The sequence below is a fragment of the Mustelus asterias genome, chromosome 1 (assembly GCF_964213995.1).
Source record: "Mustelus asterias chromosome 1, sMusAst1.hap1.1, whole genome shotgun sequence".
Taxonomy (NCBI): Eukaryota; Metazoa; Chordata; class Chondrichthyes; order Carcharhiniformes; family Triakidae; genus Mustelus; species Mustelus asterias.
The window spans coordinates 174,848,332-174,863,705 of NC_135801.1; the positions used below are offsets into that span (position 1 = coordinate 174,848,332).

At 42.5% G+C, this 15,374-nt stretch overlaps 1 protein-coding gene across 6 annotated transcripts in view; it reads right to left on the minus strand.

The window, feature by feature from the left end:
* Positions 1 to 15,374, minus strand: part of st3gal5 (ST3 beta-galactoside alpha-2,3-sialyltransferase 5) — a 219,366-nt gene that overhangs the window by 36,509 nt on the left and 167,483 nt on the right. For 5 of the 6 annotated variants that reach the window (XM_078223763.1, XM_078223724.1, XM_078223733.1 and 2 more), the window contains exons 2-3: positions 14,886 to 15,009; positions 9,188 to 9,308 (exon numbers count right to left, since the gene is read on the minus strand). In XM_078223763.1, coding sequence (XP_078079889.1) covers positions 9,188 to 9,308; positions 14,886 to 14,935 — 171 coding nt within the window. In that variant the 5' untranslated portion in view covers positions 14,936 to 15,009. Of the gene's footprint in view, positions 1 to 9,187; positions 9,309 to 14,269; positions 14,384 to 14,885; positions 15,010 to 15,374 lie in introns of those variants that run through there. The other variant, XM_078223773.1, reaches the window with a different exon arrangement.

A 15,374-nucleotide genomic window follows, 5' to 3' on the forward strand; every position in this document is an offset into this window, starting at 1 on the left:
ATTCTACAGCATTACCATTACTGAATCCGCCACCATCGACATTCTGGGAGCCAAAATTGACTAGAAACCTATCTGGCTAGAACAATAGATAAGAGGTTGGGAATTCTGCAGCAAGTAACCCATCTCCCTTAACCATTAACAAAGCAGTAGTCGGGAGTGTGCTGGAATATGCTCCACTGGTCTAGACGAGTGCAGCTACAACAACACCCGAGAAGCTCAATGGCATCCAGGACAAAGCAGCCCGCTTGACTGGCACCCCATCCACCAGTTTAAACATTCACTCCCTCCACCACCAGTGCAGTGGCACCAGTGTGCACTATCTACAAGATGTACACCAGTAACACATCAAGACTTCTTAAACAGTACCTCAGAATTTTGCAAACTTTACAATCTGGGGCAGCACGGTGGCACACTGGTTAGCACTGCTGCCTCCGCTTGGGTCAGTGTCTGTGGGGAGTCTGTACATTCTCCCCATGTCTGCATGGGTTTCTGCCAGGTGCTCCGGTTTCCTCCCACAGTCCAAAAGGCATGCTAGTTCGGTGCTTTGGCCGTGTTAAATGCTCCCTCAGTGTACCCGAACAGGCACCAGAGTGTGGTGACTAGGGGATTTGCACAGTAATTTCCTTGCAGTGTTAATGTAAGCCTACTTGTGGCACTAATAAATAAACATTTAAACTTTAAATTTTAAAACTTTAAAAAATCTAGGACAAAAGCAACAGACACTTGGGAAACTTGAAGGTGGTGGTGTTTCCAAGTCAAGTGATCTTAATGTGGAACCATATTGCTGTTCCTTCATCGTCACTAAAACCTGGAACTCCCTTGCTAAAATCACTGTGGATGCACCTATGACACATGGACTGCAGCTGTTCAAGAAGGCAGTCTTGAATTAAGGTTCGGCAGCAACCACTCAATTCCAGAAATTAATAAAACAATTGTTGCAAATTATGAATTCTGATCATTAATAATTTAATAATGGGGAACAAAGAAATGGCAGAAGAATTGAACACATACTTCGGTTCTGTCTTCACAAAACAGGACATAAATAATCTCACAGAAAGGTTATAGAATCAATGGTCTAGTGAGAGGGTGGAATTGAAGGAAATCAGAATTAGTAAGAAAATGGTGCTGGGAAATTAGTGGGGTTAAAGACTGACAAGTCACCAGAGCCTGATAATCTACATCCAGGAGTATTAAAGGAATATTTGATGCACTGGTGGTCATCTTCCAAATTCTGGAGCAGTTCCTACAGATTGGAAGGTGGCAAATGTAATCCTGCTATTTAAAAAAGGGAGGGAGAGAAAAAAGGGAGAATTACAGACCAGTTAGCCTGACATCAGTAGGTGGAGGAGATGCTCGAAACTATTATAAAAGATGTGATAAAAGAACATTTGGAAAGCATTAATGGAATGCGACAAAGCCAGCGTGGGTTTATGAAAGGCAAATCATACTAACAAATCTACTGGAGTTTCTTGACGATGTAACCAGTATATCAGATAAGGGAGAACCAATGGATGTGGTATTTTTGGGCTTTCAGAAGGCACCAAAAATTATGTTTAGACTTAAACGAGGTGTATTAAAGAAAAGTACAGTACAGCACAAGAACAGCCCTTTGGCCCTCCAGGCCTGTGCTGATTATGCTGCCCTAACTACTAAAAAAAAAGCTTCTGCTCTTACTCACTCCATATCCCTCTATTCCCTCCCTATTCATGTACCCATCCCGATGCCTCTTAATGTTGCTAGATGTTCCAGCTTCCACCACTTCCTCTGGCAGTGCGTTCCAGGTACCCACCACTGTCTGCGTGAAAAACATACCCCACACATCTCCCTTAAACTTTCCCCCTCTCACCTTGAACATGTGCCCTGTTGTAATTGACACTTCCACCTTGGGAAAAAGCCTCTGACTATCCACTCTGTCTATGCCTCTCAATTTTGTAGGCCTCTATCAGGTCTCCTCTCAGCCTCAGTCCTTCCAGTGAAAACAATTTATTAAAGTTTATTCAACGTCTCCTCATAGTCAACACCCTCGAGACCAGGCAACATCCTGGTGAACCTTCTTTGCACTCTCTCCAAAGCTTCCACTTCTTTCTGGTAGTGTGGTGGCCAAAACTGCACGCAATACTCCAAATGCAGCCGAACCAAGGTTTTATATAGTTGCAACATGATTTTCTATTAGTTGATTCTCTTTTTACTAAGACATGCTATCCTCATATTAGGAGTAGGCCTCAAATTTTTCACCTCAGAAATGCATGTTATGCTCACTTTAAATGTTGGCAGATGGGATCAAGCAGCTGATATCGGCCATGTTGCAAAGATGATGTTTGGGAGTTTAAGACATGCCCACGCAGAGCAGATGTCATATGACAAACTGAAATGGGTCCTCCTCCGGCAAAAAGAAAAGTTCAACGCTGGTTTCAAGCCAAGAGTCGTAATATTTGTTAACTTAGTAACTGCGCTGCAGTGTGAGGGCATTAAGTGTTGGTGAAAAACTGGCAAGAGGACAGAAGAAATCCACCCTGAAGATGCCCAAGATGAAGTGTGCCGTGAGAACAGGCACCAGCCTCTGACCTGATCGTGAACAGAGTCCAGCAGAACAACTAGTTGTATAGCTGCTTTATGGGACAAAAAAGTAGTTTTGAGAGAGAAGGCCAAGGTTGCTCAGAGACTATCAAAAGACCTCAATATCAAAGTGACCAGTTTCCAGCGATTCATCAACAAGAGGAGAAAACAACATACAAGCACCTATGTCGTATTGGCAACATGGGTAAATAGCAAATGAATCTTGACATGCCAAGCAGCCCAACTGTGAATGATCAAAAACAGTTCTAGCGAAAACCACACGGTGATACCAGCCTGCACAACCCAAATTAAATTAAAACAGACGACAATTTTCAAAGATAAAAGTGTGCTGAAAATCAACTTCCCTGCAGCAGTTTCTGCAAAATTCCATCCAACCATCATTAGGGACAGGGATTGAGTAAAGTTGTGGATTAATAGCAGGTGGAAAAGACTTCCTGGTAGCCTATGCAAAGAACACAGCTTATCAGTGTGGGATATGTTCAGGTCCCATATAACTGATGAAATCAAGAGATGGCTCTGAAGAAATAACAATTATACCTGGGGAAGATGGGGGCGGGGGTAGTGAAGTCTAATGTCCATAGTGTTAAATCCAATACTATGAGAGAAGAACGAAGACAAACCTGTACCTCAAGGCAGGTTTATTCTCAAGACTGCATAGTCATCGCACCTCCACCATCCCCATTTACATTCTTTTGAATAAAACACAAAAGGCCTACTCCTGCTTCTAGTTTCTAAAAGGTCAAAAGGACAAAGAGGCACAGTGGCAAAGTGGTTAGCACTGCTGCCGCACAGCACTAGGGATCGGGTTCAATTCTCTGTACCCAAACAGGTGCCAGAGTGTGGCAACTAGGGGATTTTCACAGTAACTTCATTGCAGTATTAATGTAAGCCTACTTATGACACTAATACATAAAATTTTTAAATACTAACAAAAAGGTAATTAGTTCCTTCTGTGCTGTACCAATAGCCACAACCTGCTTTAACAATGTAACAATATCATCTCTTTAACAATCCCCTTGAAACAATTGCCATTAAGTCTTGATCAAGTAATTGCCATTTAACAAAATGATTACCATTGGACTTTAATGTTATTAAGTAAACATCGACGCAGTTCAACTTTTGAAAGTGCTTCAATAAGCCATTCAAGGATCACATTCACGACAAATGGAATATGTGGATGGCTAAACCTTCAGAGCGGAAATACCTGTGCTACCACGCTTGATGTTTCATGCGATTTCATCATTAAATCATGGAATGTTATTAATGCCCAAGCTTGACATCAGATTGTTCAAAATAATGCAGAATATTCAAATCAATGGATAAACATGAAGATGGTTCATTGTGAAGGGGCGATTCTGAAACAGAATGTGCCAAATCTGATCCAGAGAGAGATATTTAGGATGACGCAATAGCCCGAGTGATTCAGAAGGAATTTGACAACTCATTGTTTTGCGTGCCGAGGACAGTTTTAAAATGCTTTGATGGTGATTAAAGGTTTGCTTGTAGAATTGATTCAATAACAAGTGTCAGATTCAATTCATAGAATCCCTACAGTACAGCAGGAGGCCATTCAGCCATCGAGTCTGTACCGAGCACAATCCCATCCAGGCTCTATTCCTATCACCCTACACATTTAACCTGTTAATCCCCCTGACACTAGGGTCAATTTATCATGGCCAATCAACCTAACCTTTGGACTGTGGGAGGAAACCGGAGCACACCCATGCAGACACGGGAAGTAAGTGCAAACTCCATACAGACAGTGACCCAAGGAATTGAACCTGCGTCCCTGGGCGTTGTGAGGCTAACCACTGTGCCACCGTGTCGTCCGGTGTTATGTATTTGCTTCCCCTACCCCATTTCAAAATGGCAACCACCTACACCAACATGGTGGTTCACATTTTATGCTTGGCATACAAGTCAACCCCAATACTGGAAGGATTATTCGAGGTTTCAAAGGTCAACTTCTAGAACATAAAGAACATAAGAATGCAGAGCAGGAGTAGGCCATCTGGCCCCTCAAGCCTGCTCCGTCATTCAATAAGATCATGGCTCATCTTTTTGTGCGGGCATGTAAGTGGACTCAGCTCCACTTGCCCACCCGCTCACCATAACGCTTAATTCCTTTACTGTTCAAAAATGTATTTATCCTTGCCTTAAAAACGTTCAATGAGGTAGCCTCAACTGCTTCACTGGGCAGGGAATTCCACAGATTCACAACCCTTTGTGTGAAGAAGTTCCTCCTCAACTCAGTCCTAAATCTGCTTCCCCTTATTTTGAGGCTATGCCCCCTAGTTCTAGTTTCACCCGCCAGTGGAAACAACTTCCCTGTTTCTATCTCATCTATTCCCTTCATAATCTTATATGTTTCTATAAGATCTCCCCTCATTCTTCTGAATTCCAATGAGTATAGCCCCAGTCTACTCAGTCTCTCCTCATAAGCCAACCTTCTCAACTCCGGAATCAATCCAGTGAATCTCCTCTGCACCCTCTCCAGTGCCAGTATATCCTTTATCAAGTAAGGCCACAATCCATGGCATCTGCTTCCAAAACCCTTAGAATCTTTGTCTCTCCCAGACTCAACTAGTCCAATACTCTACTGGTGAGCCTCCCACAAATAAACTTTAGCTCATCCACTGAATCTCTACAGTGCGGAAGAGGCTGTTCGGCTCATCAAGTCTGCACCAACTCTCTGAGTATCTTGCCCAGGCCCTCTACCAAACCCTACCTCCATAGACAGAGAACAGAGGCATAGAGTGGATAGTCAGAGGCTTTTTCCCAGGGTGGAAGTGTCAATTACGCAGGTTCAAGGTGAGGGGGGGAAGTTTAAGGGAGATGTGTGGGGGAAGCTTTTCATGCAGAGTGGTGGGTGCCTGGAACGCATTGCCAGAGGTGGTGGTGGAAGCAGGCAAATTGGCAACATTTAAGAGGCATCTGGACGGGTACGTGAATAGGGAGGACATAGAGGGATATGGTCCGAGTTAGAGCAGAAGGTTTTTTAAGTATAGTTAGGGCATGATGATCAGCATGGGCTTGGAGTGCCGAAGGGCCTGTTCCTGTGCTGCACTTTTCTTTGTTCTATTTACCATGGCCAATCCATCTAACCTGCACATCTTTGGACTGTGGGAGGAAACCACAGCACCTGGGAGGAAACCCATGCAGACATGGGGAGAATGTGTCACCCAAGACCAGAGTTGAACCTGGGTCCCTAGCGCTGTGAGGCAACAGTGCTAACCACTGTGCCACCATGCTGCCAGTCCAGTACACTGTTGACCATTTTTTTTCCCATTAATTGCTGGGATGTGGGAGTCCCTGGCTTGCTAGGCCATTTCAGAGGGCTTCTAAGAGTCATCCACATTGCTGCAGACCTGGAGTTACATGTAGACCAGACCAGGTATGGATGGCAGATTTCCCTCCCTAAGGGATGGGTTTTTACAGCAATCGACAACAGTTTCATGGCCGTTTCAAAGGATATGGGAGGAAAGCGGAAATAGGTTACTTAGTTGGATGATCAGCCATGATCATAATGAATGGCGGTGCAGGATCGAAGGGCCAAATGGCCTACTCCTATTAGACTTTTAATTCCAGGTTTTTTTGGAATTCAGATTTCACATCTGCCATTCTGGGATTCAAACCCAGGTCCCCAGAGCACTACCCTGGGTCTCTGGATTACTAGTCTAGTGACAATGCCATCACACCACCACCTCCTCTATCCTAACAAGTTTTAATAAATTTCATTTTTTCTGAGGATGTAATCAACAGGGTAGATAAAAAGGTTAGTAATGGGTGCTGTGTATTTGGATCTCAAAAGATAGTCATTGAAGTGCTACATAAAAAGGTTATTAGACAAAATAAGGAGTTGGGGATAATATATTGACATGGATGGAGGATTGGTTACCAGATAGAAAACAAACAGGGATCAGGGGAGGCGTGGGTTTAAGATGCTCACGTGGAGGACGCCAGTTACTGGTTGCCTTTATTCCGCCTCCCTTTCTCCTCAAAGGAGGGGTGGCACGGTAGCACAGTGGCTCGCACTGCTGCTTCACAGTGCCAGGGACCAGGGTTCAATTCCCTGTCTGGGTCACTGTCTGTGTGGAGTTTGCACGCTCTCCCCGTGTCTGCGTGGGTTTCCTCCGGGAGCTCTGGTTTCCTCCCACATTCTGAACGATGTGCTGGTTAGGTGCATTGACCTGAACAGGCGCCAGACTGTGGCAACTAGGGGAATTTCACAGCAACTTTATTGTAGTGTTAATGTAAGCCTTACTTGTGACTAATAAATAAATGTTCAAGTTATTTTCAGGTTGGCAAGCTGTTTGTAGGGGAGTAATGCAACGATCAATGCTGGGGCCTCAGCTACTTAACAATCCATATTACTGAGAGCAATATATCCACGTTTGCTGATGTTACAAAAAAAAGCTGTTAGTGGGACAGTGTGCAAAAGGATATAGATTAGAATATATAAAAATAGGAAGGTTTTATTGACAGTCAAGCCGCACTATCATGGCAACAACTTGCTCACTGATGCTGAATTTGGATTCCATCAGGGCCACCCTAACCTCATTACAGGCTTAAGATGTGAATTCTAGAAAAGAGTTGAACTCTTCTGAGGTGAGATGTGAATGACTGCCCTGGATATCAAGGCAACATTTGACCAATTGTGGCATGAAGGGGACCTGGCAAAATTGAAGTCAATGGGAATCGGGGAGAAAACTCTCCATTGGTTGGAGCCATACTTAGGAGGAAAATGGTTGTGGTTGTTGAAGGCCAATCAACTCAATTCCAGGACACTGATGCAGTAGTTCCTCACAGTTGTGTCCTATGCTGAATATTCTTCATTTGCTTCATTAATGACCTCCCTTACAGATTGCTCATTGCTGGTTGCAAATTTTTGTTAAAAATTTGATGAGGATAGCAGAAAAGATGTCCTTTGAGTACGGATTCCAATGAGAGAGAAGGGACCAGGATAAGTTCCAAAGGAACAGCTCATGTCCGACCAGTTTACTGGAATTTCATTTTGGTTTATTGGATGTCATGTATCTGGGTTTCAAAAATGCAACGTATCCTATTTGACATTGTCATCTATTACATAGGTACCCACCTTGTCAATGTGTAGGTTGGTTTAATTTATGACTTATGAAAGGAAGGTATCAAATGCTGGTGCTGCACATGACGTGTCAGAACAGAAACAAGCTGCCAAAAGAGTCCCACAGGCACCAGTGTTTGAATCACTCTGATTTATAGATTTTAAAACAGTAATGTTTGAATTTGTGATTGAAACTGAAGTCATCACATCAAAAAAAGGAAGATGCTGCTGGTCCAATCTCCTTGACTACGTGGATTTTGAAATCCAGCTATCAGAAAGGCATTTGACAAAAGTTCCACACAATACAGCAATAAAGCTCAAAACTCTAGGGATTCAAATAAAATCTTGGCAACAGATAAAGGAATGACTGAAAGATACAGAATAGATATTTGTTAGAGGAGATACTGTAAGAGATAATTATTATCTGAAAAGCTCTCATAAATATATCCTGTTATGCATATATCCTATTAAGTATACATTTGTATCCTGTTAAGTATACATTATCTTATCAAACCAGCACACATATATATATTATCTATAATCAATGAAAAACCTGGGAGCTGAATAGTTTAGAGGAAGCACTTGGGAACTGAAAATAGTTTCACAGACAAATACAAAAAAGGAAGAGGAAAACATGAATCCTCAAATGTGACTTAGCTCAGCAAGCTGCACCACAACGGTCGAGTAGATAACAGCCTTGGTTGTATAGATAACAGCCTTTAGATAAGGATGCAGGATGTAACCACAATGGTATCACGAAGTAAGTAGTACATCCATTAGTGACCAATCCAAAATAGGGCAGATAACGTAGGTTTAGTAAACAATGGTGGCTGACGGAAGTTAACCTTGGGTCTGCAAAGTTAGCCTTGAATGCAAGATAAAAATGTTGAGATATGGAACTGAAATGTGTATAAAAAGACTAAGCGAACGGGTTCTTTGGATTCATCCAGAAATCCCGGCTTTGTTGACTTGCACTGGAAAATAAAGCCTTGCTGCCTGGAAGATCAAGACTCAGACTCTCTATTCTGATTGGCGGACTCTCATTGCCGTCCACGGGGAACCCACGGCAATACACTGCAGTCTCCTGTCCCGATGTACGTGGCATAGCCAGCCAAAGCTCAATGCTGGGGCCAATACTGTTCCAAATTATGACTGATTCAGAAATACATTGGAAATTAGTCAAATTTTCAGATACCAAACTAGAGTGGAGGATATATCCACTTCAACCTTGGTGAACCTTACATGCAACATCTTCCAATCTGTAAAAATAAGACAACAACTGTACCAAAATTTTTAAACATTCTACTAGAATAATCATAAGGTTTAGCACCTTCCTATCTTGATCACCATCTCAACAAAACGTTTTGACATTAATCACCTGACAACGTTTATTTAACATGCTCTATCAATATAAACTACTGCAGATTTTTTTTCTGGCCGTTTTAAAATGTAACAACACAAAAGAAATGGTTACAGAAGTTTTGATCACAGTGGATACATATCTAAAAGGTGAATAGAAGTTCAGACCTCTACTTTCTCAGGAGTCACCATGTACATGCTCCATATGTCCTCTTTCAGAGAATCCTGGTGCAGAAATGTATTGAGAGTTCTAAGGCTGAACAAACACAATGCAATCAAGGTAGTGAGCCTGCAAAGATAAACCACAGCCAGTTAACAAAGGCTCTATGGATATTTTTCAATATGCTAACAGTGAACTAGATAGAATATGTTTACCTTTAAGAACTTCAAATATACATGGTACACGTCATACTTCATAAAAGTATGAACTTGCAAGGATTTTATAACCAAACTAAAAAAGGAAATAAGTCATATCTCTGGCAGGGCATTCTACCCAGGTTTTCTCCTCTGCCCTATCCTCGCAACTCCATACATTTACCATGACTAATTCCCCCTAGCCTACATATTTTGGGACACTGAGGGGCAATTTAGCATGGCCAATTCACCTAACCTGCACATCTTTGTACTGTGGGAGGAAACCAGAGCACCCAGATTAAACCCACGCAGACATAGGGAGAATGTGCAAACTCCATACAGATAAACACCCCAAGGCCGGAAATGAATCCGGGTCCCTGGCACTGTAAGGCAGCAATGCTAACCATTGTGTCACCATGCCGCCCTGGAATATGACATTAGATTGGAAAATAGCAAATACAACTCCTTTATAAAGGGAGGGAGACAGAAAGCAGAAAACTAAAGGCCAGGTCGCTTAACATCTGACAGAGGGAAAATGTTAGAAGCTACTAAAGACATTATAGTAGCGCACATAGAAAAATTCAAGGTAATAAGGGGTCAACATGTTTATGAAAAATAAATCATGTTTAACCAATTTATTGATGTTCTTTGAAGAAGTGATATGTGCTGTGAATAAAGGGGAACTGGGTCGATGTATCGTACTTACGATTTTCAGAAGGCTGCACCAAACGTTATTGCGGAAAATAAAACTCATGGTGCAGGGGTGACATATGGGCATGGAGAGAAGACTGGCTAGGTAACAGGAAATAGAGAATTGGCAAAAATGTTTTTTTTTCTGGTTGGCAAGATGTGCCACAGGGATCAGTGCTGGGGCCCCAACTGCTTACAATTTATATAAATGGCTCAGAGGAAGGTAACAAAGTTATGTTTGCTAAATTTTCTGATGATACAAAGATAGGTAAGAAAGTAAGTGAAGAGGACATAGGTTAAGATCTGACAAGTGTAGTATAACATGGGTGAATGCAAAATTGTCTATTTTAGCAGGAAAACTAAATGAAAAGCATATTATCTGATGCAAAGACTGTGGAGCTGAGATGCAGAGGGCTCTGGATATTCTAGTGCATGAATCAACTAAGCGATTAGTGCAGGTACAGCAAGTAACTAGGAAAACTAATAGAATGTTATCATTTATTATGAGGGCATTTGACAGAAAGGCATCGAGATCATGCTTCAGTTCTACAGGGACCACACCTGGAGTAATGTGTGCAATACTGCTCTCCTTTTTTAAGGAAGGATGTAAATGTGTTGGAAGCAATTCAGAGAGGGTTTATTGATTGGTACCTGGAATGGACAGGTTGTTCTATGAGGAAAGATCCGACAGGCTAGGCTTGTATCCATTGAAGTTTAGAAGAGTATGAGCCGACTTAATGAAAACATAAAAGATTCTGAGGGGTCTTGACAAAGTGGATGCAGAGAGGACGTTTCCTCTCATAGGAGAATGTAGAACTAGGGTTCACTGTTTAAAATTAAAGGGTGGCTATTTATGATAGTGATGAGAATATTTTCTCAGAGGGTCAGGAGTCTTTATAAGTCTCTTCCTCAAAAAGTGATCTTTGAATATTTTTAAGGCCGAGGCTGTTAGATTCTTGATAAATAAAGGGGTGAAAGGCAAGAACGTGTAGTTAACGTTACAATCATACCAAATGGTGGAGCAGCTTGAGGGTCCGATTCCTGCCCCCAACTATGTTCATATATCATTGTTTACTATTAAAACTGATTTTGACTATTATTACCAAATCCCTCCATCATAGAACATAGAACATAGAAAGCCACAGCACAAACAGGCCCTTCGGCCCACAAGTTGCGCCGATCACATCCCCACCTCTAGGCCTATCTATAGCCCTCAATCCCATTAAATCCCATGTACTCATCCAGAAGTCTCTTAAAAGACCCCAACGAGTTTGCCTCCACCACCACCGACGTCAGCCGATTCCACTCACCCACCACCCTCTGAGTGAAAAACTTACCCCTGACATCCCCCCTGTACCTACCCCCCAGCACCTTAAACCTGTGTCCTCTCGTAGCAACCATTTCAGCCCTTGGAAATAGCCTCTGAGAGTCCACCCTATCCAGACCCCTCAACATCTTGTAAACCTCTATCAGGTCACCTCTCATCCTTCGTCTCTCCAGGGAGAAGAGACCAAGCTCCCTCAACCTATCCTCATAAGGCATGCCCCCCAATCCAGGCAACATCCTTGTAAATCTCCTCTGCACCCTTTCAATGGCTTCAACATCTTTCCTGTAATGAGGTGACCAGAACTGCGCGCAGTACTCCAAGTGGGGTCTAACCAGGGTCCTATAAAGCTGCAGCATTATCTCCCGACTCCTAAACTCAATCCCTCGATTAATGAAGGCTAGTACGCCATACGCCTTCTTGACCGCATCCTCCACCTGCGAGGCCGATTTAAGAGTCCTATGGACCCGGACCCCAAGGTCCTTCTGATCCTCTACACTGCTAAGAATGGTACCCTTCATTTTATACTGCTGCTCCATCCCATTGGATCTGCCAAAATGGATCACTACACACTTATCCGGGTTGAAGTCCATCTGCCACTTCTCCGCCCAGTCTTGCATTCTATCTATGTCTCGCTGCAACTTCTGACATCCCTCCAAACTATCCACAACACCACCTACCTTGGTGTCGTCAGCAAACTTACCAACCCATCCCTCCACTTCCTCATCCAGGTCATTTATGAAAATGACAAACAGCAAGGGTCCCAGAACAGATCCCTGGGGCACTCCACTGGTCACTGACCTCCATGCAGAGAAAGACCCCTCCACAGCCACTCTCTGCCTTCTGCAGGCAAGCCAGTTCTGGATCCACAAGGCAACAGCCCCTTGGATCCCATGCCCTCTCACTTTCTCAAGAAGTCTTGCATGGGGGACCTTATCGAACGCTTTGCTGAAGTCCATATAGACCACATCCACCGCTCTTCCTTCGTCAATGTGCTTGGTCACATTTTCAAAGAACTCAACCAGGCTCGTAAGGCACGACCTGCCCCTGACAAAGCCGTGCTGACTACTTTTGATCATACTAAACTTCTCTAGATGATCATAAATCCTGTCTCTCAGGATCCTCTCCATCAACTTACCAACCACTGAGGTTAGACTCACCGGTCGGTAATTTCCCGGGCTGTCCCTGTTCCCTTTCTTGAATATAGGGACCACATCTGCAATCCTCCAATCCTCCGGAACCTCTCCCGTCTCCATCGACGATGCAAAGATCATCGCCAAAGGCTCCGCAATCTCCTCCCTCGCCTCCCACAGTAACCTGGGGTACATCCCATCCGGTCCCGGCGACTTACCAACCTTGATGCCATTCAATAGTTCCAACACATCCTCTTTCTTTATGTCCACATGCTCGATCCTTTCTGTCCTCCGCAATCCAGCAGTACAACCACCCAGATCCCTTTCCACCGTGAATACCGAGGTAAAGTATTCATTAAGCACCTCCGCCATTTCTAACGGTTCCGCACAAACTTTTCCCCCTTCACCTTTTAAGGGTCCTATGCCTTCACATCTCATCCTTTTACTCTTGACATATTTGTAGAAAGCCTTGGGATTCTCCTTAATCTTACCCGCCAAGGTCTTCTCATGACCCCTTCTCGCTCTCCTAATTTCCTTCTTAAGCTCCTTCCTACATCCCGTATACTCCTCTAAATCCTTAACACCTCCTAGCTCTCTGAACCTTCTGTACGCCTCTCTTTTCTTATTCACCAGGTTCATCACAACCTTCGTGCACCACGGTTCCCGTACCCTACCAACACCCCCCTGTCTCATCGGAACGTTGTCATGCAGAGCTCCAGACAAACATTCCTTGAAAATCCTCCACTTTCCTTCGGTACTTTTCCCCAAGAATGCCTCCTTCCAATTTACCCGTCTAATTTCCTCCCTGATGACACTGTATTTCCCTTTACTCCAGAGAAACACTTTCCTAGCCTGCCTGACCCTATCTCTTTCCAATGCTATCGTGAAGGAGATAGAATTATGATCGCTATCCCCAAGATGCTCACCCACCGAGAGATCCTCCACCTGTCCAGGTTCATTAGCCAGCACCAGATCAAGAACAGCCTCTCCTCTAGTAGGCTTATCCACATACTGTGTCAGGAAACTCTCCTGGACACACCTAACAAACTCCTCTCCATCCAAACCCCTAGCCCTAGGGATATTCCAATCTATGTTTGGGAAATCTTGTCTGTTTTAAGTATTATCACAAATACTTAATCGCCACAGACCTTTGAAGATCTCCACGTACAATTCCTGTGTCAAAAGAATTCCAAGCATTACCACTGCAGTGCACTAATCTGTCCATAGATAAATAGAACAGCAACATTTCTGCCAGAAGTGTATATGATTTTGCCCCATTATCAGTAACAAATAATATATCCTTCTGTAACATTTGAACTTAACATGTTTGTGCTTTGAGATAGAAACATCTTAAAGTCTGAAACCCAACAGAAAGTGATTTTTTTTAAAATTAGGTTACCCATTGCATCAAATTGTTCGAATAGCTGTTGCACTGCAGTCCTTTATCCCTAATCAACTGCACAGGTGCTAGATCAGGCCTCTATTCTGTCTTTAAAGCTCTGAATCAGATTGCAAGACTTAAATGAATCATCCTGACATTTACTTACATAAACATATTTCCCATGATTCCACTAAATAACTAGTGAACAAGTGCAATATTTCCTCAAATCTGAAATACCAGGTCCTTCAAGTGTTCCTTCATTAGGCCACAAGAAACAAGCTTACTATTTTTGTCAAAGCTAAAAGGTGATCCATAAAAACTTAGATCTTCTCATTCAATTTCTCATGCGTTCAGTTCTTTCCACATACCGTACATCTTGGTGTGGCACTGGGACAGCATGGGGCTAATTGTCCACCAAGTTGCCGCTCTCATAAATCCATATTATCAAGATGAAGTTATCAGAATGGTATGCGGACGATGAGAACACACTGACTTGTGGGACTACATGTCTGGCTGGAATAAAGTGAGATCAGGATTTTCAAACAAAAAAAACTTTAGTTTCAGAGGAGCCCTTGAGATAATACATTCTTTTTTTTTTTTTAAATTCCTTGGCCAATAAATCGCACAAACACAGGGCAAGGTTTCTTCCTGGTGTAGACCAACTTGGTGAAGAACTAAATATAAAAAAACTCACTCAGTTTGTAGCTTTATCTTAATCTCTGATTTGTCAGTCTGCAGCGTGTTAAAAATCTCTAATTATCCTAATACCACTGATTTAATTTGTGCTTAGACTTAAATAGAGAGATTGAGCTTCTAAGAATATATGCAGCCAAGTTTACAAATTTGAAATTGCAGACTTTATAAACAGGTAAAATTTGCTTTCTTTCCCCCCCCACAAAAAGTACTTTAATTAAAACATTTCTGCTAACAATGTCGGGTTATGAGGGTGGCGTTAAATCTTATTGCCAAGTATACATATCTTACTTTAGAGCTCCTTTGTAGGTCAGTTTAGTTTTCCTCATTTTTCCAGTCATTGGCAGCTGTTCTTACAGAAAACTCTAGGGATAGTAATATTTCAGCAGTCCAGGAAAATTTCCAACACGGACAGCTGCAAAGAAAACAAATAAATTATGAGACACGAGAAGAATGGGGTGTTTTGTTTTCCCACAGCTTCTTCCTTGTAACCGAATAAATTTTAACATCTGGAATCCAGCTTGATTCAACAATTCTTGACAATATCAATTAACTTAAATGCTTACAGTCACAGCCAACATGATTACAAACATTAGCCAATCTAGATTATTTTGAGTTCTATCATATTTCTTGTCAGAATACAATGGAAGTATTATTGCATTGAAGCAAACCTGAATATAAATCAATAATTTTCATTGGAAGTGAAATATTTACTAGCAAACATGAAACTTTCTTAAATACAAGTCAATTCATATACGTCTGCAACAAAATAGTACATTT